Here is a 22,871-nt window from a genome sequence, read left to right as displayed (position 1 = left end):
AATATTTGAAAATTGAGCTCAAGAATAAAAGCAAACTTTATAAAAAATCTTTATACTTTCTCAAAACTTTGCTTTATGCCTGGTAGTAACAATAAATAAGGATTAGAACAGACTGGGCAAACGCCCTCTGCATTATTTCACCTTCTAGACTTAATCCTTGTAATTTATTTTTGTTCAAGCTGACAATTTGGTAAGAATGAGAGTACATGTGTATATAATATGGAGTAATAATTTTCATTTATGTATGTATAGATATGTGCATATATACTCATATTTATATACATATGTATAATTTTATATCTTAAGCAGACAAAAAGTGTATATATGTCCTAATGATAGGGAATACCCTTGCTGATTTCAGAAGCCTTATTTAATAGTTTATTCCAGGAAAATATTACTAAAATTGATCTACCTAATTTAAATTGTTATGTTATTGTTTTCTTATACTTGGACTATATCAATATTAGAGCCAAGCATTTATGAATTCAGTCCATGTATAAATAATAAATTGTGCATACATGGCTTAATTATTACTGCCTATTGTTTTCTACTCATCCCCTTAAAATCAGTGTTCTACTTAAGAGTTTAAAATTCACTGAAAAAATATTTAATGATGAAAAGTAAATCAAGCTGGAAAAGAATATAGGTCATTTTATTTAACTTTTGAGCAGATTTAATTTTGGGGTTAATTAATTTGGTTCTAAGAAATATAGCAGGTAATTATAGGGTTGAAGTGGGAAGCCCTTTGCATGGCAGTTACACACTGACAATAGAAGACATTTAAACTCATCTGTAATAAGTCTTCTTGAATGATTATAACTCTTTAGTTGGTTTGCTAATGCAACATTTAATTTATAGATGTTTTTAGAGCAGCATGTTTGTTAGATCTTGAAATTATGTGCTTGATATCTTGGAAACAACCTAAATGCAGCTTTTCCTGGGAGAAGGTCTGGGAGAAAAGTAAAGGCTATGGAGCTCAGGCACCAAGAAAAAGTGCGCTCAGGTGCTCACTGCATTTTGGACAAGGGCACCTGCTCTCAGAGCCTTGAATCTTTAGTCTGTGTAGAATTCTCCTCCTTGTCTATTTGTAATTTCATATTTTTCTTCTCATCTTTCCTTCCTCTTGTACTCTGTCTCTTCTTTCTCTCTTGTTAGGGGGCAAGAAAAAGTGAGAAATCAAATTACCTTGATTCTGGCTCTTTGATGGCATTTCAGGGCTGTCGTCATAAATACCTCTGTTTCTTAGTAAAAGTTTTAAAAGTACATTATGCCTGCGGCCCTATTCCCCTCTGGCGTCAGCTATTTCTAGAAGTGCAAGATATCTTTTTATGATTATTTATTAAAGTGAAAGATGATAATTATCCTACAAAATTCCACAGATTCACAACCTGCCACCCTGACTTCCATTATAATCAATCTCTATTTTTCTATTGAGGATAAAGACAAATATTCAAAGTTTCTAATTACATTTTTTAGTGTATCCTAACTTTTAATAATGATGTGAAATTGAATGACATATTTTTTTATGTTTTTTAAATTATAATGTTCCTGTTCTTTTCTTTTTCTTTCTTTCTTTTTCTTTTTTTATTTTTGGTCCTCTCTGAATTTTTCAATTCATTTTCAAATATGAATCAGGTGAAAATTCCCAGAAGATAAGCCATACATATTTCATTTTGTTCACTGATCGTAAGCCACCTTTTTCTTCCTTTGTACTCATTGACTAGAGAGATACTTGTGACATCAAAAAATGGCAGGCCGTGCCGTACATTCTTACCACTGAACATTATTGCTAAAATGCAATGATGAAAAAACTTCATTGCACACAAAAATAGAGTCATCAGGTTGAAGTGGTTTTTGTTTGTTTTGAATTCAGCAGAATTCACACACATATGTTGTCTCTCTGAGTATTAAAATTTTGAAAGTATAAATCAGCATATTAAACATGAATGAAAACATAGACAATTTAAATCTACTTTGTAATGTATGTATGTATTGCCTTATATCTTCAGAACAAAAAGTATTACATATCATAAATGATATTAAATGACATCTCTGTAAGGACCTTAACATAAATGAGTTAAGCTTCAAAATAAATGAAGGCAATAAATATCCTATCAGAAGGAACTAAGAACAGCAGAGTTAAAAAACTATAGTCCGTTCGGTGTGACTCAGTGGCTGAGTGTCGACCCATGGACCAGGAGGTCATGGTTTGATTCCCAGTCAGGGCACATGCTGGAATTGCGGGCTCCATCCCCATTGATGCAGGAGGCAGCCAACCAATGATTATCTTTCATCACTGATGTTTCTATCTCTCTTTCCCTCTTTCTTCCTCCCTCTAAAATCAATAGAAATAGATATTTTTTAAAAACTATATTCATTTGCTATTTCTGAGCCAAAGAAATTAATAAAATTATAAAATATCATCTTCCTAAATCTTTCCATTATTCAAATTTCCATTAACCAAATTTTGCTATTTAAATTAAACTGCAACACATCAGAAGAATAAAACAAATATTTTCTAGCTCTACAGATCACTTGCCTAATTGTATGGAATATAGCAGAGATAATCAGCTCATTGTGAACTGCAACAGCCATATAGCGTGGCTCATGAAATGCTGATGGGACTGTCCGCACTGCATAGCAGAGATAAACACCCCACAAGAGGAATAAAAATTCAGCTGTGAGAACAAAAACAAACAAACAACTTTCCATTAGTTTTAAAGATGAAGAAAAAAGTAAAATTTAAGTTCTTTAGCATGCACGTTGTTTCTATTATAAAAACATAAATTTATAAATAGATGCATATAAATATCATTTCACATATAAATATATGCTATAAATTAATTTTAAAATTTTATTCAGTGTATAGAAGATTTTTCAAAGGTGTACTTTATTATTATTTTTTAAAACAGTGTTTGTTGTCTCAGATTAATTTTTTTGTTAATACCTGGCTTTTCCCTAAAACAATTGTAAAATAATTTTCTACATTGCCAACCAAAGTATAAGATGTTCATAGAATATCTGAGTCAAAATAAAGACATCAGGCAACAAAAGCATGCTAATGTGGTTCTATGCAACTTCTAGAAATTTAGGTTATTACTGCATTGAATTTAGTTCAATATATTACAAAATCTATTTCCAGAAATGTGAGAAAACAGGCTGCTAAACATTCAGTGGCGTGTTTTGTAAATGAACCATTATTTCTTCACACAGGATAGGTAAGTGGAGTGCTGAGGATTAGTAAAATTCACAACCACCTTGTTTGTCGGCATACGCCAGAAGAGACCAACACAGTGTAGCAGATAAGAAGGGCTTCAGAACCCCACTGGACCTGCGTGGGAATCCTGGCTCAATCCCTGATTAACTTTGCATAATCTGAATTTAACCTCTCTGGCCACAGTTTCCTTATCTGAAACATGAGGATAATAAAAGTACATATTTCATGGGATTACATGCTAATGAAATCAAATAATGTATATAAAGCATTTAACATACTGTCTGCCATAGTAAGTTAGAAAAATAAATTTAAAAAACCATAAACGTTAAATACATGGTTCTTATCGTTTAACATCCCACTTGACCTTTTTTTACAAACTGAACATTGCTGTTTTAACTACTTATGACCAGTACCCTTACAGCCCATTTTATTTGTCTTACTGACATGACCTCATTGAAAGATAATATCTAATTAATAAGAAGAAAGCTCCAATTTGAAGAAAACATTTTATCAATGCATTACCTAGAAGTAACTACTTATAAACTGAAACACTGATATCCATTCTCCTGTGTTTTACCTGTCCAATTTTTAGCATATTTCCACCAATATTTAAACAATAGGTAGTGCCCCAGTTATTGAAAATCCCTTCAAACACATTGTCAGGAGTTAGTCTAAAATCCTGATATGGTCAGAAACGAAAGGAAAAAAAAAATAATTCACTCCAAGATCTCCATGAGGCTATTTTTGCAATGGTTTTGCCTCCAGAACACAGGTGTCCTAAAAACCACTGCTATATGTAAGCCAAAATGGGAAAGGAAGAGACTCATATCAACATCTCATTGCACATGTAGATTCCAGCATCTTTCACAAATGTGGCAGGATCAACAAAAGAACCACTGAAAAATTTGAGAAGGAGGCTGCTGAGACGCAGAAGGGCTCCCTCAAGTACTATGCCTCGGTCTTGGATAAACTGAAAGCTGAACATGAGCGTGGTATCACCACTGGTCTCTCCCTGTGGAAACTTGAGGCCAGCAACTATTATGTGACCATCATGGATGCCCCAGGACACAGAGATTGTACCAAAAACATGATTACAGGCACATCTCAAGCTGACTGTGCTGTCTTGATTGTTGCTGCTGGTGTTGGTATATTAGAAGCAGGTATCTCTCTCCAAGAATGGGCAGACCTGTGAGCATGCCCTCTGGCTTACACACCACTGGGTGTGAAACAACTAGTTGTTGACATTAACAAAATGGATTCCACTGAGCCACTCTATAGTCAGAGAAGATATGAGGAAATTGTTAAGGAAGAACCTGCCATATGGAAATTGGCTACAACCCTGAGGTAGTAGCGTTTGTGCCAATTTCTGATTGGAATGGCAACAACATGCTGCAGCGGAAGTGCTAACGTGCCCTGGTTCAAGGAACGGAAAGCCAACCGTAAAGATGGCAATGCAGCGGAAGCACACTGCCTGAAGCTCTGGATTGCATCCTACCACCAATTCATCCGACTGACACAAGCCCTGCATCTGTCCCTCTAAGACAGTGATGGCGAACCTACGACACGCGTGTCAGAGGTGACACGTGAACTCATTATTTTTGGTTGATTTTTCTTTGTTAAATGGCATTTAAATATATAGAATAAATATCAAAAATATGTCTTTGTTTTACTATGGTTGCAAATATCAAAAAATTTCTATATGTGACACAGCACCAGAGTTAGTTAGGGTTTTTCAAAATGCTGACACACCGAGCTCAAAGGTTCGCCATCACTGTGCTAGGACAATGGTTCTCAACCTGTGGGTCGCGACCCCTTTGGCGGTCGAACGACACTTTCACAGGGGTTGCCTAAGACCATCCTGCATATCAGATATTTACATTACGATTCATAACAGTAGCAACATTACAGTTATGAAGTAGCAACGAAAATAATTTTATGGTTGGGTCACAACATGAGGAACTGTATTTAAAGGACCAGAAGGTTGAGAACCACTGGTCTAGGATTTCAATAAAATTGGTGCTATTAGTACTGTCTGTGTGGGCTGAGGGGAGAACGGTGGTCTTAAACATGGCATGGTGGTGACTTTTGCTCCAGTCAATGCTACAACTGAAGTAAAGCCTATTGAAATGCAACACGAAGCTTTGAATGAAGCTCATCTGGGACTGTATGGGCTTCATTTGTCAAGAATGTGTCTGTCAAAGATGTTTCTCCTGACAACGTGTCTGGTGACAGCAAAAATGAGCGACCCCTAAAAGCAGCTGGCTTCACAGCTCAGGTGATTACCCTGAGCCATCCAGGCCAAATCAGCGCTGGATATGCACCTGTGCTGGCTTGATACCCAGCTCACAGTGCTCACAAATTTGCTGACCTGAGAAGATTGATCATCCTTCTGGAAAAAAGCTGGAAGATGGCTCAAAGTTCCTGAAATCTGGTGATGCTGTCATCACTGGTATGGTTCCTGACAAGGCCATGTGTGCTGAGAGCTTCTCTGACCACCCTCCTCTGGGCTGTTTTGCTGTTCGCAATGTAAGACAGTTTCTGTGGGCATCCCCAGAGCAGTGGGCAAGAAGGCAGCTGGAGCTGGGAAAGTCACAGGTTTGCCCAGAAAGCTCAGAAGGCTAAATAAATATTATCCCAATACCTGCCATCCCACTCTTAATCAGTGGTGGAAGAACGGTCTCAGAACTATTTGTCTCAATTGGCCATTTAAGTTTTGGAATAAAAGTCTGGTTGATGATTACAATGCATCATAAAATCCTTCAGAAGGAAAGAAGAATGTTTTGTGGACCATTCTCTTGTTTTTGTGGGGTTTGTTTTTTTTTGTTTTTGTGTGTGTATGTGTGTGTTTGTGTGTATGTTTTAAAGTTATTAGTTTTTTTCTAAAAAACTTGACCAGAAATCTGTCACAGAATTTTGAGACTCATTAACACACAGTTTAATGGAGAAAAAAGATCTCCATGGAATTTAGTGGAGGTCCCAATTATTTACTACTAGAGGCCCGGTGCATGAAATTTGTGCACTGGGTGTGTGAATGAGTGTGTGTGTGTGTGTGTGTGTGTGTGTGTGTGTGTGTGTGTGTCCCTCAACCCAGCCTGCACCCTCTCCAATCTGGGACCCCCCTCACAATCCAGGACTGCCGGATCCTAACTGCTCACCTGCCTGCCTGCTTGATTGCCTCTAACTGCTTCTGTCTGCCAGCCTGATCACCCCCTAACCACGCCCCTGCCAGCCTGATCAATGCCGAACTGTTCCCCTGCCTGCCCAAAGCCCCTAAACTGCCCTCCCCTGCAGGCCTGGTCACCCCTAACTACCCTCCCCTACAGGCCTGATTGCCCCCAACTGCCCTCCCCTGCAGGCCTGGTCCCCCCAACTGCCCTCCCCTGCTGGCCTGATCGCCCACAACTGCCCTCCCCTGCTGGCCATCTTGTGGTGGCCATCTTTGACCACATGGGGGTGGCCATCTTGTGTGTTGGAGTGATGGTCAATTTGCATACTACCCCTTTATTATATAGGATGTTAGCAACCCCCCACCCCCACCCCCCTACCGTGCACTAGGAATGCTCTTTCCAGTCAAACTCTACTGGGTCAGGAAAAGCAAACCAGGAAATGCTGAGGTCTTCATTTATAACTTCCTTTCCTAACTTCTATTTCTGTCCATGGTACTACTATTGCATCTGTACCAGGGTTAAAACCTCAGAGCTGCTTTTTATTGACACTTCTCTACTTTGAGTTATTTTTAATATTTATCATTCCGCTCAGTGCCCACAATTACAATCCCTGCCTAAGCCCCTATCAGTTTACGTATTTGTTATGACCATTTTTTCAACCACCCTATATAAACCTGGCTTCATCCTGTGTTAATCCTTCCTTCCTAACAGTAACAGGTTCATTTTTCTAAAAGTCCACTTTGATCATATCAGGATTTATCCAAAACTCTGCAACTCCCTTTTGGTTAACTGATTCACACTTCCATAAGAATATTCATTCATACCCACTTATGAGCATGGAAATAATTCCTGACCCAAAAGTAGGACTACAAGGGATTCCTGCCAGAGCAGGCATAGCCTCACTTTTAAGACTTTCTTGAAGCTCAGGCTTCGTGCTATCCACCCACATTCCTTGGCTTTACTCTTTTGTGCTTTATATTTCTTAGACCTTGACTTCTTGTCTAGTCTCTGACCTTCAAGCCAGCCTTTGGTCAGGTATTGCATGCATCTTCATTCAGAAATCTTGAGTGGTGCACTATTATTTTTATAAATGCTTGGTTCTGGCATTCCAAGCCCTCTATGACTTTATGTTATATATCCAACATGATCTCCCAGTGCTCCCGAACATGAACTCTGAGCTGACCCAGCAAGATTCATTGTCCTCTGAACACTTCAAAGGCCCTTCTTGCTTCTGTGTCTTTGTTCCAGCTACTGCTCACACAGGAAATCTCCTCTCACCCTCATTTCCAAATACTAACCAATATTTTAACGTCCAATTAAGGTCACGCTTTCATCACAAGGCCACCTGAAATGATTCTGGCTTACATTGAATTTTCCTTCCTTTAATCTCTCACAGTGTTTATACTATCTATACTACACAATGCAGAGAATAATGCCACACAATATACAGGGTGGCCCCCAAAATGTATACACACTCTAACAGTTGATGGCTCAATTTTGAAAATAAAATGAATTTTAATGAACACCACCTTTATAATTATTCAAAGTGTGTGTATACATTTTTTGGGACAATCTATATAATTGGAAGGAAGAGTATTGTTCCTCATCTCAACCTCAAATAGTTATTACCTCCTTTAGGGAAAGAATTGAGTCTCTTAATTATTTTTCTACCCTTGCCCACATAGATGACAGTACCAGAACTGAGTACATATATACATGATATAATAAACATTTGTTGAATTGAATGAATAGAAATGACATCAACTTTATGATTTTGAGATGTAGACTTTGTTACCTTGCCATTCCATCTCACATTTCAGGGCCCAAACCCCATTTATGGATGTGTGTATAGAACCACTAAGTGTGTGCATGGTACTGCTCATAGCACTCAAGAATGGTGAATGCAAAAATATTAAACAATACTAGCACAAAAATATGCTGTAATTAAAGGATTCATATGTAGCTGAATTATAAAAACTATCTCCAATCTGTTATTGCAGTGCTTTTATATAATGTTATACTGAAGATTTTGAAAAAGTAGTTAATAAGGTTAGTGTGCTACAATAGAGCATTATATTTAAAAGTATAAAACAAAATAATACTCTGTAATAGCTAAGCTGAACATTAAAAATCATTTCATTAGCAATATCAAACAATATGCTCTAGCTGAAAAACAATTTATTATTCAAAGTACCAATTAAACTAAATGTGATATGTAAAATTTGTGTTGGAAAAAATCAGTTTCATATAATTAACTTCAGACTAACACTGCAATTAGTAAAGAAAATATGCAGATGTTACCAAATTTTGCAGTGCTATTACGTGGGAGTTGAAATATGTGTTGTGCTTCTGCTTTAGAAAATAATTTCTGGTGTGAAATTATTTTGATGGAAGGCACAAGTACAGTTAAAAAGGGAACCAAATAGGACTCTCAGAAAACTGATGTATTTTTTATTTTTAATCTATAATGGATAACACTCAGTTTAAAACTTAACTACCATAACCTTTAATGAATGAATGTACCATAATGAAAGCAATCTCAAGCTGCCTTTCCAAAGGGTCAAAGAAAGAAGTGAGAAGGAATATCAGTTCTTTGACCCTGAAGATGACTCTGCTCTGGGATCTAAGACCACCCAGGAGGGCGGAGGAAAAAACAACTTCAAAGTACAAATGTCTCTCACGCTGTAGTGCCCTGCTTTGCCATGCTGCAGAAACATTTTGTGTTAATAACATTTTACCCTTCTTAGCCCCTTTGAAAATTATTTTTTCATGGCATAAATAAATACATAAATGAAGAGGATTTCAGGTTTGATTTCTAAGTGTTTCTTTAACGTTCTTTTCTGTTATACTTTTATTGTAATAATATAGTGGGCAGTGCAAAGTTATCATTGAGTATTAAATCAAACAACTTCCATAACGCTTCCAAACAGCTCAAATCCCAGTGTTCTAGGATTCAACTGGCATGCAGGAAGCCTTGGTGTTCTGGGAGCTTACTTGCCTTTTCTTTGGTTACAATGACAATTATGAGAGTTACGATGACTAAAACAATGAGAATGATAACTTCTGAAAGAATTTTAAACTTGAAAGCGACTTTATCAGACCATACAGTCTTGGGGTCTAGTTCTGAGTATGTAGATGGCCACAAAGGGGGTGATGGTGAGTTGCTGTCATTCTGCTTGTCATGAAGTCAGTTTAGTCAGCGTGGGATAGAGAAGCATAAGGTGGATGTTGCAACATATTTCACAACCATGACAATGGAGGGCAGAATGTCTGGGAGTATGAGCCCCGGGGATGGGCAGAGCTGGGCCCTGGGACAGACATGAAGAGAACCTTGTTCCATCCTAGCTGAGCGCACTGTGTGGGCAGCAGAGCAGGGCTGGAACCCGGGTCTCCTTGGTCCCTGACCATTGTTCTCAAAATACCTCCATGGGCTGACATTTTCTTGAGTGCTGTTAACAAAGGTATAAATAAAACCATTGGAAGTATTTTTATCCTATTGAAGAAAACAAATATTTTTTCAAGCAACAATTGTTTGTATTTTAAACAACTAATATGCAAATTACAATGCCAGGTCATTAAAGGAGTTCTACTTGGAAGTGCTTTTTGTCCTCTCAGTCTGACTTGGTAGATGGCATCTGTTTAACATGCCAGGCATGGTGCTAAATGTGTTTTATATACTATCTACATTTATGAAGGTTTTATTGTAGAAATTGTGGCACCTTTAAAAAGGCTGGGGCCAAATTCTAAATGCTGACATTTCAAGCTTGGGTCAAAGATACTCTGTGGTAATATTAAGAAACTAGAAACCTGGTGCACAAAAATTTGTGCACTGGGGGGGGGGGTAATCCCTTAGCCCAGCCTGTGCCCTCTTGCAGTCTGGGACCCCTTGGGGGATGACGACCTGCTGGCTTAGGCCTGCTACCCAGGGGATTGGGCCTAAGCTGGCAGTTAGACATCCCTCTGGCAGCCTGGCAGCCCTCGGGGGATGTCCACTTGCCAGAGGGGAGCAGACCTAAGCTGCAGTTGGACATCCTTAGTGCTGCTGAGGAGGCAGGAGAGGCTCCCACCACCACCGCTGTACTGGAATCTGTCAGCCTGGCTTGTGGCTGAGCAGAGCTCCCCCATGTGGGAGCTCACTGACCACCAGAGGGCAGGTCCTGCATTGAGCATCTGCCCCCTGGTGATCAGTGTGTGTCATAGTGACCAGTCATTCCCAGTCTTTCTGCTGTTAGGGTCAGTTTGCATATTACCCTTTTATTATATAGGATAGAGGCCTGGTGCATGGGTGGGGGCCGGCTTGTTTGCCCTTAAGGGTGTCCCGGATCAGGGTGGGGGTCCCGCTTGAGTGCCTGGACAGCCTGGGTGAGGGGGCTGATGGCTGTTTGCAGCTGGTCACACCCCCTTCAGGGTGGGGGTCCCCACTGGGGTGCCTGCCCAGCCTGGATGAGGGGCTGATGGCTGTTTTCAGGCTGGCCCCATCCCCTTTAGGGTGGAGGTCTCCACTGGGGTGCCTGGCCAGTCTGGGTGAGGGGCTGAGGGTCGTTTTCAGCCTCTCCTTTTTTTCTTTTTTCTTTTTTTTAAATTCTGGGATTTATTTACCTTCTATAATTGAAACTTTGTTGCCATCACTGGAGCTGAGAGCCAGGCTCCTGCTCCCTCCAGCTTTGTGGCCATGGCCTACTGAGAGTAGGTATCTGGGGTTTGTTTAGCTTCTATAATTGAAACTTTGTTGCTTTTGGAGCTCAGAGCCAGGCCGCAGCAGGCAGGGAACCTTGGCTTCCTCCATCACTGGAGCAAGCAAGCCTCCTGCTCACTTCAGCTGTGTGGCTGCTGGCCGCCATCTTGGTTGGGTTAATTTGCCTATCTTGCTGATTAGCCAATGGGAGACGTAGCGAAGGTATGGTCAATTACCATGTTTTTCTATTATTAGATAGGACAATACTGTTAGTCACAAGAGCTCTACAGACCATATAGTGACTTGATTATTCTCTTACCTACTCACTGCTAAGGAGACTATAAGCTAAGAATTGCCATGAATGGTCACACATTTGGATGCTGGCTTTTCTTTATTGCTTCTTCTCACACATCTCTAGAACTTGGGTCAAGTTCTGCAAAATCTCCTCAGCATCTCAGATGGGAAACTTAGAGAAAAGTATACTTGATTCTCTCTCTCTGGTAAATACACTTAAGATTTGTGAAGTTTGATATAGGGCAACAGAAATTTAGTGAATCCCATACACTTCAGAGCTTTGGACCTACATTAAAGTTCATGAATGTGAGCAGAATTCACAAAGCATAAGATTAGAGACCTCTTAGGGGGTCCTGGGATCAATGCCAGGGCAGCATGCTATGTCTTCTAGTGATGTTCCTCCCACCCCCTCTCCCTGCTGTTTGCATGCATATTGTTTGGGGAAGGGGTTGGGATTGAGATTATTTGTAAACATTTTTAAAATTTACTTTAAAATTTGAACGTTTTATGAATGGCTGTCAGCATTGACACAACTCACCTCCGCTTGGGCTCCATTACTCAGACATTCTTTTTGAAGGGCTAGCTTGAGTGCCTTTAGAATAATGGTAGAGTGTGTGTGGGGGGAGGGAGTGTTGTATTTTTGTTTAATTATATTCCACCTCTGTGGAAAATATTTTACTTCCTTGAGGTATAGTTATTTGTATGATGCTAAAGAGCAAAGAGAAAGAATAAATTAATTTGATTTATCTTATACCTCGGTTTTATACTTAGAATGTCATTTTCTCTTTGGGAAGGTGGGACAATTTTAACTTTCTTGTTAAATTTTAGCTTATCAATTCTTAGAGATAATTTTGCTGAGTTATGCTTGGCTTGGGACATTACCTGACCACTGAATAAGGATTCATGTGGTCATTACAAATCTGCTTTTCTGTTGGCCAAAAGGTCTCTGTGAACGAGAGTCCTTTTAATACAAGGAATAGATCTGCCAAAATCTTCTTGACAACTGAGTTGTTCAAGTAACAAAAGAGAGCTTTTTTTTTCCTTCTAGATGTTTCCCCCCCCTTTGAAATCACAGAGTTTCTTAGGGGAGATGAAAGCTCCTTAGAAGAAATGGAAGTCACCACAGACTTGTCAATTTCTCTTGCTCCATGTTCCTCACATGTTGTCGCAAGACAATCTCCACATTTATTACCACATTTCTTGAACTTCCAAAAGAGAAAACTGGCACTAGAGTATAAAATTAAGATACAAGTAAATTTATCCACTGTCTTTTTCATTATATAGACACTCTTCAAAGAAGTAAAATATTTTTCGAAGGGGGAGATATATAAATAAACAAGAAAACAACCCTCACTTCAATCTTTCTAAAAACTGAAGCAAGACCTTCAGAGAGTGTGTGTTTCTAGTGCTATAGCCCAAGTCAGGTCTTTTATCCTTTAATTAAAAATTAAAAACAGATTTTAAAATGGGACCAAGTGATGCAGCATGGATTAAGGCATGTGGTACATTAGAATAATGAACATTAAACTAAGTCAGCTCGAGAGGAATTCTAAATCTATTTTCTCCAATACTCATTTAATGGTGCTTATATTGCATTTCACCTGTCATAACATGGCCTGATCTTCTAGGATAATTAAGTATTTATATCCTTAGAAACAATTGCTATTTTAGAATTTCCCTATATAACTCAGTAAGAGTCACTGTGTTCTTCTCAGTTTCTTATAAACACTTACATATTACTAATTAAGATACTAAACACATTGTCTGTTTTGTGTGTTTAAAATATTTTACCAGGAAGGAGGGGAATAAACAAGGAGAGCATGCCAATGAAGAAGAGAAATATAAAGATACTAGAGGCCCGGTCCACGAAAATCGTGCACTGGGGGAAGGGAGGGGGGGACCCTCAGCCCGGCCTGCACCCTCTCGCAGTCCAGGACTCCTCGAAGGATGTCTGCCTGCTGGCAGTTAGACATCCCTCTCACAGTCCAGGGCTCTCGCAATCTAAGATCCCTCTCACTCCTTACCATCCGCCTGCAGCGGAGGTGGGAGAGGCTCCTGCCACTGCCCCTGTGCTCACCAGCCATGAGTCCAGCTTCTGACTGAGTGGTACTCCCCCTGTGGGAGCACACTGACCACCAGGGGACAGCTCCTGCATTGAGCGTCTGCACCCTGGTGGTCAGTACGCATCATAGCGACCAGTTGTTCCACCTTTCAGTTAATTTGCATATTAGGGTTTTATTATATAGGATTATTTTATCTAGTAAAAATATTCCATGTAAAATTCATAGAAATGAATTAGTACTTTTGAACAGTGGGGTAATCAATGTTGTTATATCCTGAAAGTGATAAATATTTTAAAATTCCTAAATGGAATGTGAAAACAAGCCTATCATACCTGTATAATTATTGCTTAGATTTATTTGTGTCTTTCTTTCAAACTTAGTGAATAAAATATATAGCAAGGGGTGTTGACTTCTGCAGAGTTTCTGAAACTACAAATACCTCATGTATTGGTGAACTTTTCACAAGTACGAAACGATGAAGAGCAATATTAATTTATAAAAGAGTCCTTGTCAGGGACTAGTCATTAGATCATCTAAATGCAGTCAAGAAGAGTTAGCCAAATTAGTGACATAGAAAGATATACTGTCTAACAGAAGATAAAAGAAAGAAATGGAAACCTGGATAGAACTTTTGTATGAATTCTGGTGCTTGGTTAGAGAAAGCAGCAAAATAGCTTTATTCTCATTTATATCCCTTTTCTATCATATTAGAATATCATCACATAACTTCTGGAAGAAACTGAGGAGGCATCTCAGTGCTTGCCTAGATCTACACTGAATTTGGACACAGAGACATAGCCATGGCAGACTTAGAACCGAGTCCTAAATGTCCCTGATGTCACCACCTATCACTCATTTTTCTGCAGCGTTGTTGTTTCCTGTAAGTTAAGAATTTGTCCACTTATTCTAATGTATCTTGCTCACTGGACAGTAAGTTTAGATTACGTTCTGAATGAGTAGTCAGAAATTGACTGCTAACCAACTAAATATACTAAAGAATAAACTCTACTGTATTACCATGGCTACTACTAAATTTCTGTATTCCAAATGTGGAAGCCATATACTTAGGTACCCTGCTGTCAACTCTAAATCTAAGTGTGGGGATGTGGTCTTCTTGAATCTAGGAAATTATAAAGGTTAATTCATGCATGAAAAGTTAATTTTACTCATTTATTCATTTGTACCCGCCAGTTGTTTTACCTTTTTTAATATGACAAATTTTAATTCTACTTTAAAATATCCTGAACATGGACAAATGATTACCAACTTACCAACTAGGGTAACTTGATTTAGAAACAAACAAACAAACAAACAAACAAACAAACAAACAAAAAACCTTGGTAATTCTACAACCAGTAATTTTCAAAATGAGTATGACTTGGGATATTTATTTGCTTTCTCTATTAATTAGGACAATGTTTCCTAGAATCAACCTCTTTACTCTTTACATAGCTCTAATTAGGAGAATGGTGAAAAATAATTTTTTTATCATAAGCAAATCAGCAAAGAACTTGTATGTATATATGCATAACCCATGGACACAGACAATAGGGTGGTGAAAGCCTGGGGCAGGAGTTGGGGATAGGCTAGAAGGGGTCAATGGGGGAGAAAAGGGGACATATGTAATACTTTAAACAATAAAGATTTAATTACAAATAAAATAAATATCCTCACTCCTCAGGTGAGGATTCAAATATTATTACTATCACTACTACTACCACCACTACTACTACCATTACTACTATTACTACTAATAATAAAGGCAAATTTGATAGACAAAAAAGCAAATCAGTTTTATTCTACTTTAATATTTATAAATGCATTATAAAATATTTTTAAAATGGTAATTCTGATTTGCCATACCAAATTGGTATCAATCTCTTATTTTGACTATTGGACAAGTTGGAGGTAAACTTTCATAAAAGAGCTGAGGATTGCCAATTTAGTTGATATAACGTGCTCAAAAAAAACCCTCCCCAAATATTAACATACACTTTTACCATTAAAATGAAATTGGTGACAATTGTGTTACTATAGTATTTTTAGATTTAACATGTTTCCTTACAGTGGTTTAATTCTGAGCATAGAAAATACACAAGATAAAGGGAGTTGAGCTCATTTTTTATTCTTTCAGAAAATACTTATCAAGAGCCTACAAGTAACAGACACTTTGTTAGGTGTTAGGAACACAGTGTGATCAATTTGGTCAATATTGCTGAGGAGCACAGTTACTAGGTTGGGAGAGAAAAGAGGGCTGAGCAGATGTAAGAATTCTTTCTCTTGCCTTCAGTGAGCTACAAATAATATATTGAACTCAGAAAAATTCAAAGTGCTGAGTTATATAATGAATAGTGGATGACAGTTAAGTCTCTATAGGAATTCTAGTCCAATCTAGAAATATTCTGAACATTCAATTTTGAAATTCTCTTTCCACCAGATAAAGGAAAACCAGTAAAAAACCACCAGACTACTGTAAAATGCTTCTCACATTGTCCAATATTCATCTGTCTTCCATAGTTGCAATGTTTATATGTCTGTTTGTTTCTATTAAAGCTCACCTCACATTTTTTTATATAGGACAAACAATAAATATTAAAAATTATAGATACACATAAATAACAATGAAAGTCATTTTTATTTCCTTTTTTATGTTCTCAAATATCTCCTTAAAGAAGAAACTGAAGTTCAGAGAGGCTCAGAGATTTTTCCAAGCTGTTTTCTTCATTAGCACTTATGGTAAGAAAATCACTATTTGTGCAGATTTGGAGCAGTAAGCAAAAATAGAATGGACTCATTTTTAAAAAATTATTACCCATATTTCTAACTCGAGTTATATTTAAGTGGAAACACTAGTATTGCATTCTTTCAAATAGTTCTTTATTTTGTATTAAAAATTGTTTTTGACAGGAATAGCTGACCCAGAGTGCATGCTTATCAATATATTAGGATTGCATGCTTATCAATATATCAATGTATATGAGGATTACCAATTTAGTTTATATGATTTGCTCAAAAACACCTCTCCAAATATGAACATACACTTTTACCATTAAAATGAAATTAGTGGCAATAATATTCACTCTTCCTTTTTTTATAGATTGACTTCATATGCTTACAAATGTAAGCATACACAGCTTCTTGACAAAAAAAATCCCACAATCTCAAGATAAACCTACCTGCTCCCTCTGCACAGCATCTCCCCTACATAGAAACATTTCTGCTTAGGAAACAGGGAATAATTTAGCTTTCAGTACAGGTTGCTTTTTGGCTGACTGAAGAGATATGAATTTATTGTTGAATACGAACCAGACTATAAAAAATCTAGTGGTAAACATGTTACTTATAGAAATATATAAAGAGAACTGCAAAGAGGCATATGCTACCCATTAGAAAACATTAAAGAGTGATTAAATACAGAATATCAAATGCTACATGCTGAAAGATAAATAAATGAAATTGCTGTAAGGCAGTTTTAAAAAATTACAGCAACCATATGTCTCTGATTTTTCAAGACAGTCCTAATTTCAAATACCTGTTCCTACTGTTAAATAATGTGTCTTTTTTAAAATAGGAACATTTAAATTTTAATTCAAAGACAATTAGCTATTAAAAAGTTATTACCTTGTCTTTAATTTTGTTAATATGAAACATATTGATAAATTTACAACAACATTTATTTATTTTAAATGTTAGTTAATTTATTGGGATGACATTGGTTAATAAAATTATATAAGTTTCAGGTATACAATTATACAATACATCATCTGCATATTGTATTATATGTTTACTACTAGGGGCCCGGTGCACGAAATTCGTGCACTGGGTGTGTGTGGGGCGGGGAGTGTCCCTCAGTCCAGCCTGCCCCCTCTCACATACTGGGAGCCCTCAGGCGTTGACCCCCATCACCCTCCGATCGCCTGATCGGCCCCTTGCCCAGGCCTGACGCCTCTGCCAGAGGTGTCAGGCTTGGACAGGGGACCCCCATCTCCCCCTGATCACTGGCTCTGGCCCCCACCCAGGCCTGAGGCCTCTGGCCCAGGAATCATGCCTGGGCAGGGGACCCCCATCTCCCTCTGATCGCTTGCTTCACCCCCCGCCCAAGCCTGACGCCTCTGACCCAGGCTTCAGGCCTGGGCAAGGGGACCATCATATCCCCCCAATCCCCGGCTCCGCCCCCGCCCAGGCCTGATGCCTCGGCCAGAGGAGTTGACCCTCATCACCCTCCGATCACCAATCACCGGATCGGCCCCTTGCCCAGGCCTGACACCTCTGGCCTAGGCGTCCGGCCCGGGCAGCGGGGACCCGCAGCTGCAGCCGCCCCGCGATCGTGGGCTTCGCTTTAGGCCCAGGCAAGGGACCCCTAGCTCCCGGGACTGCCAGCTTCGACCGTGCCCAGCTCCCATCGCTGGCTCCACCCCTACTTCCTGCTATCACTGGCCAGGGCGGCAAAGGCGCCTGATTCTCCGATCATGGCTGGGGGGCAGGGCAAAGGCGGCCCTAGGGCCGCCTTTGCCCTGCCCCCCAGCTCTTAGCTCCCCCCTGGGTTTCCGATCACTGTCAGTGGCAGGGGGCTTCTTCCTGCTTTCCCTTTCGCCTCCCTGCATTGTGCCTACATATGCAAATTAACCGCCATCTTGTTGGTAGTTAACTGCCAATCTTAGTTGGCAGTTAACTGTCAATCATAGTTGGCAGTTAATTTGCATATAGCCCTGATTAGCTAATGAAAAGGGTATCGTCGTACGCCAATTACCATTTTTCTCTTTTATTAGATAGGATGCCAAGTCAAATCTCATTCTATCACCATTTAGCCCTCTGTTACCCTTTTTACCTCTCCTCCCACCTCCCCCCTACCTCCCCCCCCCCCCCCGCTCCTCCAGCAACCACCACACAGACAACTAGATAAATCATGTCTTGATTTGTTGTTGTTTTTTAGAGAATTTTGTCACTGCAGGAAAAGCATATTATTGAAACTAAGGTGTTCCTGTAGTTTCTAGGACACTAACTTTGATATATCATAGGACCAAACTATACAAAAAATACCAGCATGTTTTCTTTTTTCTCCCAACCAAAGAAATAACTCAAGAGAATGGCTACTGTTAATCAAATGAGAACATATTGATAAGATGGAAAGCAGAGTCTTTCTATGCAAAGAAGTTGAAGTTGCCTTTATTAACTGCATGCCTCCTTCCTGATTTACTTGACTATATTTTCACAACAAAGCTACATACCTTTGAAAAAGAATGGAAACTTTCAGAAAACATTGTCATTCCATATATAATTATTGTCCTTTTCATAATATTGTTTTACCAAAACCATATTAGGTAAAATTCCTTTAGGTTTTGTGAAAGGGTTTCACGAGGTGTCTAAAGAAGTCTATTTTAATAACACTGGAAAAGAGGACAAGATAATCACACAAAACAAGAGACCACATACCAATTGCTGTCATGTAATCCCAGCGCTCAGTGAGGCACATATTGAAGATGAGGTGATCAGATGTTTGCCCTTGGCCAATAAGTGAAATCTGCCTCTCCAATTTCTGGCAAACAGACGAAGTCCAGCCAATAAGAAACCAAAATACTACCAGGAGTATTACCGCCAGCATCCTCATAACCCGGCCACCAGTCATATATGGAATCCGTTGGGCTGTTCGCGAAAGAAACACTTTCAAAACCCTAGAAAAGCAAGACATCAAAATGTTAAGGGAAAACTAAAAATGAGTAAATTCTAAAATACGTTATTTTTCTCGGTGAAGTTTAAACCCATCAAAATCTACTTAGGCAGAGTAGAAAACCAGAAACAATATTAATTTTATTTTCACTCAGTTTCATTCTACTTTACCTTCCAACAGCAGAAAAAATATCCTACAGTAGGGACCAGTGATTAAATAGATTTGTCTAGAATGGAATTCTTTTGAATATGTCTTAATATTTTAAGAAATATTATCAGGAGTGTAGAAAGATCAGTAGAAAGGCAACATTGCTTAAACAGGGTTTCTGAGGAATCAAAAAATAATCCTGAACATGAGAGTTGGATTTTATAATATTTTGTTTTTTACAATATTTTTACTGTACCAGTTATATTTTTACTATAAAACATTATAAGGTATTTTTTTGAAAATAATTTTATATGATGCCCCTCTATAGCCATCTGATCACATTACCAAAAATAAAAATGAAATAAGTTTGAAAACAATGATGGCATATTTAAAATATTAGGGTAATTCAATAAGATCACTGCATTAAGTAAGGGGATTTGGATGGCCTATAAGAAATGTGATTTTTAAAATTTTGGGTTGTTTTCTTATATATATGACTCAAATAAATAGTCAGGATTGAGATGAATTAGATAATATCTAAGAACTGTTCCATCTCTAAAGATTTTGTGAGGACAAAATCTAATCTACTATAACCTTATTTTAATTTCAGTTCCAGAATATTCTTAGCTGATTTTAACTCCCACTCTCATTCTGATATTTTGTATTATAAAATTTATTTGAATAAACCAATATGAGTGATTTATAATATTATGTGGGTATCTATAATCAATTCCCTTAAATCAAAAATAAATTCATTTCCCAAACTTTTCTATTCCCTATTCCATCTCATTCTTTCAACATTTTTTGTGAAGTGTTCATATGCATTCTTCATAAAAACATCATTGTAAATCTAGAAATGAGACAGATGTACCTGAAATAGTCTAGATGTATTATGCTATTTCTCTCTACATATAGACCTTGGTAGCTCTTTCTGAATTAATACAATACATCCAATAAAGATAGTTATTTTCTAGAAGATTCTTGTTTAAATCTTTATCCTTCATTTCCTATGTCTTTAACTCCATTTTTCTTCAGCTAACACTCAGCAAGAAGTTATATCTAAATAAAAAACATCCTCAATTTTTCTGTGGAACAATGTCAGACAGGTATTAGTATCAAATAAGAGGACAACAGAGGATCTCATAAACTACTCCCCATTTAACTAGCTCACTAGATTAGCAGCTATTCTTCATTCCCCGTATAGACACAGTGAGCACTGCCAGGCTAGCACTGGCGGCTGAAGTGCTACGTCTCTCTCTAGTATGTCTCAAACACCGCTGCTCCAACCAGTGCAACTGCTACTTCCTTAGAATTAGTTGCATTTGTCCCCAAACTATACCCATTGTTATCATCGTATTTAATTTAACTAAATCATGAATAAAATAATTATACAAGACTGTTAAAGAAACGGAGACTTATTTGTATACAATCTATTTTGATTACTTTGATAAGATTCCATAAAGCTTAGTCACTAATACGACCTGCAAACTTAGAGAAAAGTGAGGAAGTTTTAAGATATTGAGGTGGTCAATAAACATCAACACCAGAAAGAGGCTATTCTTTAAATGACCTCAAAAAACTCCTTAGAGTTCCACTACTACTTAAAGAGCCAACAGTGTGAACAGTAAATAATGCACTGTGGTGATTTATCCTAGAAAGAGAACAATGTTTCCCAAACATCGGACCCAGCGTCAAAGAAGAGATCTTATTTAAAAAATATTGATGAATTTTAAATTACAGTTTCTATACACTTCTTTAATGTCTCTCTCCTTTAAATGTTAACAGTTAATTGACCAATTACTAATCCCATAAAAAGGCTTCTATTATCAGCAAATCAAAAGATTCACAGAACTCTATCTTAGCAATGAGAGAAAATTCTTGGAAAAGTGATAGTTGACAATGCCAATCTTATTTTATGTAGGAGAAATGTGCAGCCACTATGGTTTTTTTTTTGTGTGTGTTTTTAAAAATCTTCACCAGAGGATATTTTCCCATTGATTTTTAGAGAGAGTGGAAGAGAGAGGGAAAGACAGAAAGAAATATTGATGTGAAAGAAACACGTTGATTGGTTGCCTCCTGCACGCACCCTGACCAGGGCCTGGGCCGGGGAGGAGCCTGCAACAGAGGTCCGTGCCCTTGACCAGAATCAAACCCAGGACCTTTAGTCCACAGGCTGATGCTCTAGCCACTGAGCCAATCTGGCTAGGGTCGTGTAGCCACTATACACATATAATTATTTCTGGTTGTACCTGGATGAATTCTAAATGTTGAATGACTAGGATCTCAAAAAAGGGATTCTGACCCATTTTTTTAAACCTTCAATATTTTGGCTAGGGCAGAAAAATAATTGTTTCACATTCTACCTTGACTCAATGTGAAATATAATTATAATGAACAAACATTTATATAGTAACAACCATATGCTAGTTATCATGCTAGGCAACATGGGAGGCATAAGTCATGGTTCTTGTCTTCAAAAGCTAACAATTTAACTAGAAATAAGTGTGCAAATACCTACCATAATAAACAGCCCTATATGTTGTCTGTAGCTACTAAGTTTAGTAAACTAATAGAATAGATGGTATTTATTTGGGCCTTGATGGATATCAATGGAGGAAAGTAGAGAAGACAAAAAGAGATTCTAGTTGAAGGGAAATCACATAACAAAGTATAATGCAGAGAATTATAAGTTGTAATTGAGGGAATAGTGGGTTGAACCCTTTGGCAAGAAAAAAAGTTTTTTCCTCAACCCACAGGAACTCCTAGGGATTTTTCAAATTACTGTGAGAACCAATGCTTCAGAGAAGAATCCTTTTTCCATGGCCAAGATGTGGAAAATCATTTATTTTTCTGACACTTGAAGATTTTTCACTATCTACATTGAAACGCTAAACCCGAAAGACAGCTAATAGTGGATTTTAAAAATGACTTTAAAAATTTCTTTAAAATACTTTAAAGGATGTCTAAACCAGAAGAGTTTGTCTTTTGCAGAGGAAATCTCTGTGATCCCGGTTTGGTAACTTTTAATCAAGAAATTCCACTTCTAAATTATCAGAAAATTTTATGTCTCCCAGATGACTCTTTGGGTATTTATTGTAAAGTCTGAGATTTCATGATTGTCATAGATCCCATAATCTTATTTCCAGACAGGAAAAACCAAAGCAAAAATCCTCATGAGTCTCCTGTTATATTGATTTTACTGGTTTTCAAGTACTAGGACACACAATAACACAACTACACTTTGATCTAAGTATTTCAGGATATTGGTTTTTGTAAAATGGAATAAGATGCATTTTTTCTAGCATTGGCTTAAAATAAAATAAGAAAATGTTGCTATATCTTTAAACAGTGAATTCTTGTTAGTTAATATGGGCTCACTCCCTAGAAACCAAGTTCTAAAAATGAAATCCTTAGGCATGCATTTATATGAAATACAGCTGTATAAAAATACAATCATTAAACTTCTTATGTAGATTACTTTTCTACTATTTTTTTCATAGATTTTTAGGCTACCATCTGTTCAGAAGTTTGCACTATTTCTGAAGGCTAGCAGTAATATACAAGAAGACTGCAAGAAATTCTGAGAACTTAATATAAAAAGACATATTAAAGTATATATTCAATTCTCATTATTAATAGT

General features: G+C 37.8%; 1 protein-coding gene across 1 annotated transcript in view; it reads right to left on the bottom strand.

The window, feature by feature from the left end:
• Positions 1–22,871, bottom strand: part of GPR158 (G protein-coupled receptor 158) — a 392,719-nt gene that overhangs the window by 9,639 nt on the left and 360,209 nt on the right. Inside the window, exons 7-8 of the mRNA XM_059660955.1 lie at positions 18,850–19,088; positions 2,540–2,678 (exon numbers count right to left, since the gene is read on the bottom strand). Coding sequence (XP_059516938.1) covers positions 2,540–2,678; positions 18,850–19,088 — 378 coding nt within the window. The remainder of the gene's footprint in view (positions 1–2,539; positions 2,679–18,849; positions 19,089–22,871) is intronic.

The sequence above is a fragment of the Myotis daubentonii genome, chromosome 1 (genome assembly GCF_963259705.1).
Source record: "Myotis daubentonii chromosome 1, mMyoDau2.1, whole genome shotgun sequence".
NCBI lineage: Eukaryota > Metazoa > Chordata > Mammalia > Chiroptera > Vespertilionidae > Myotis > Myotis daubentonii.
This window is presented reverse-complemented; position numbering and strand designations above follow the sequence as displayed.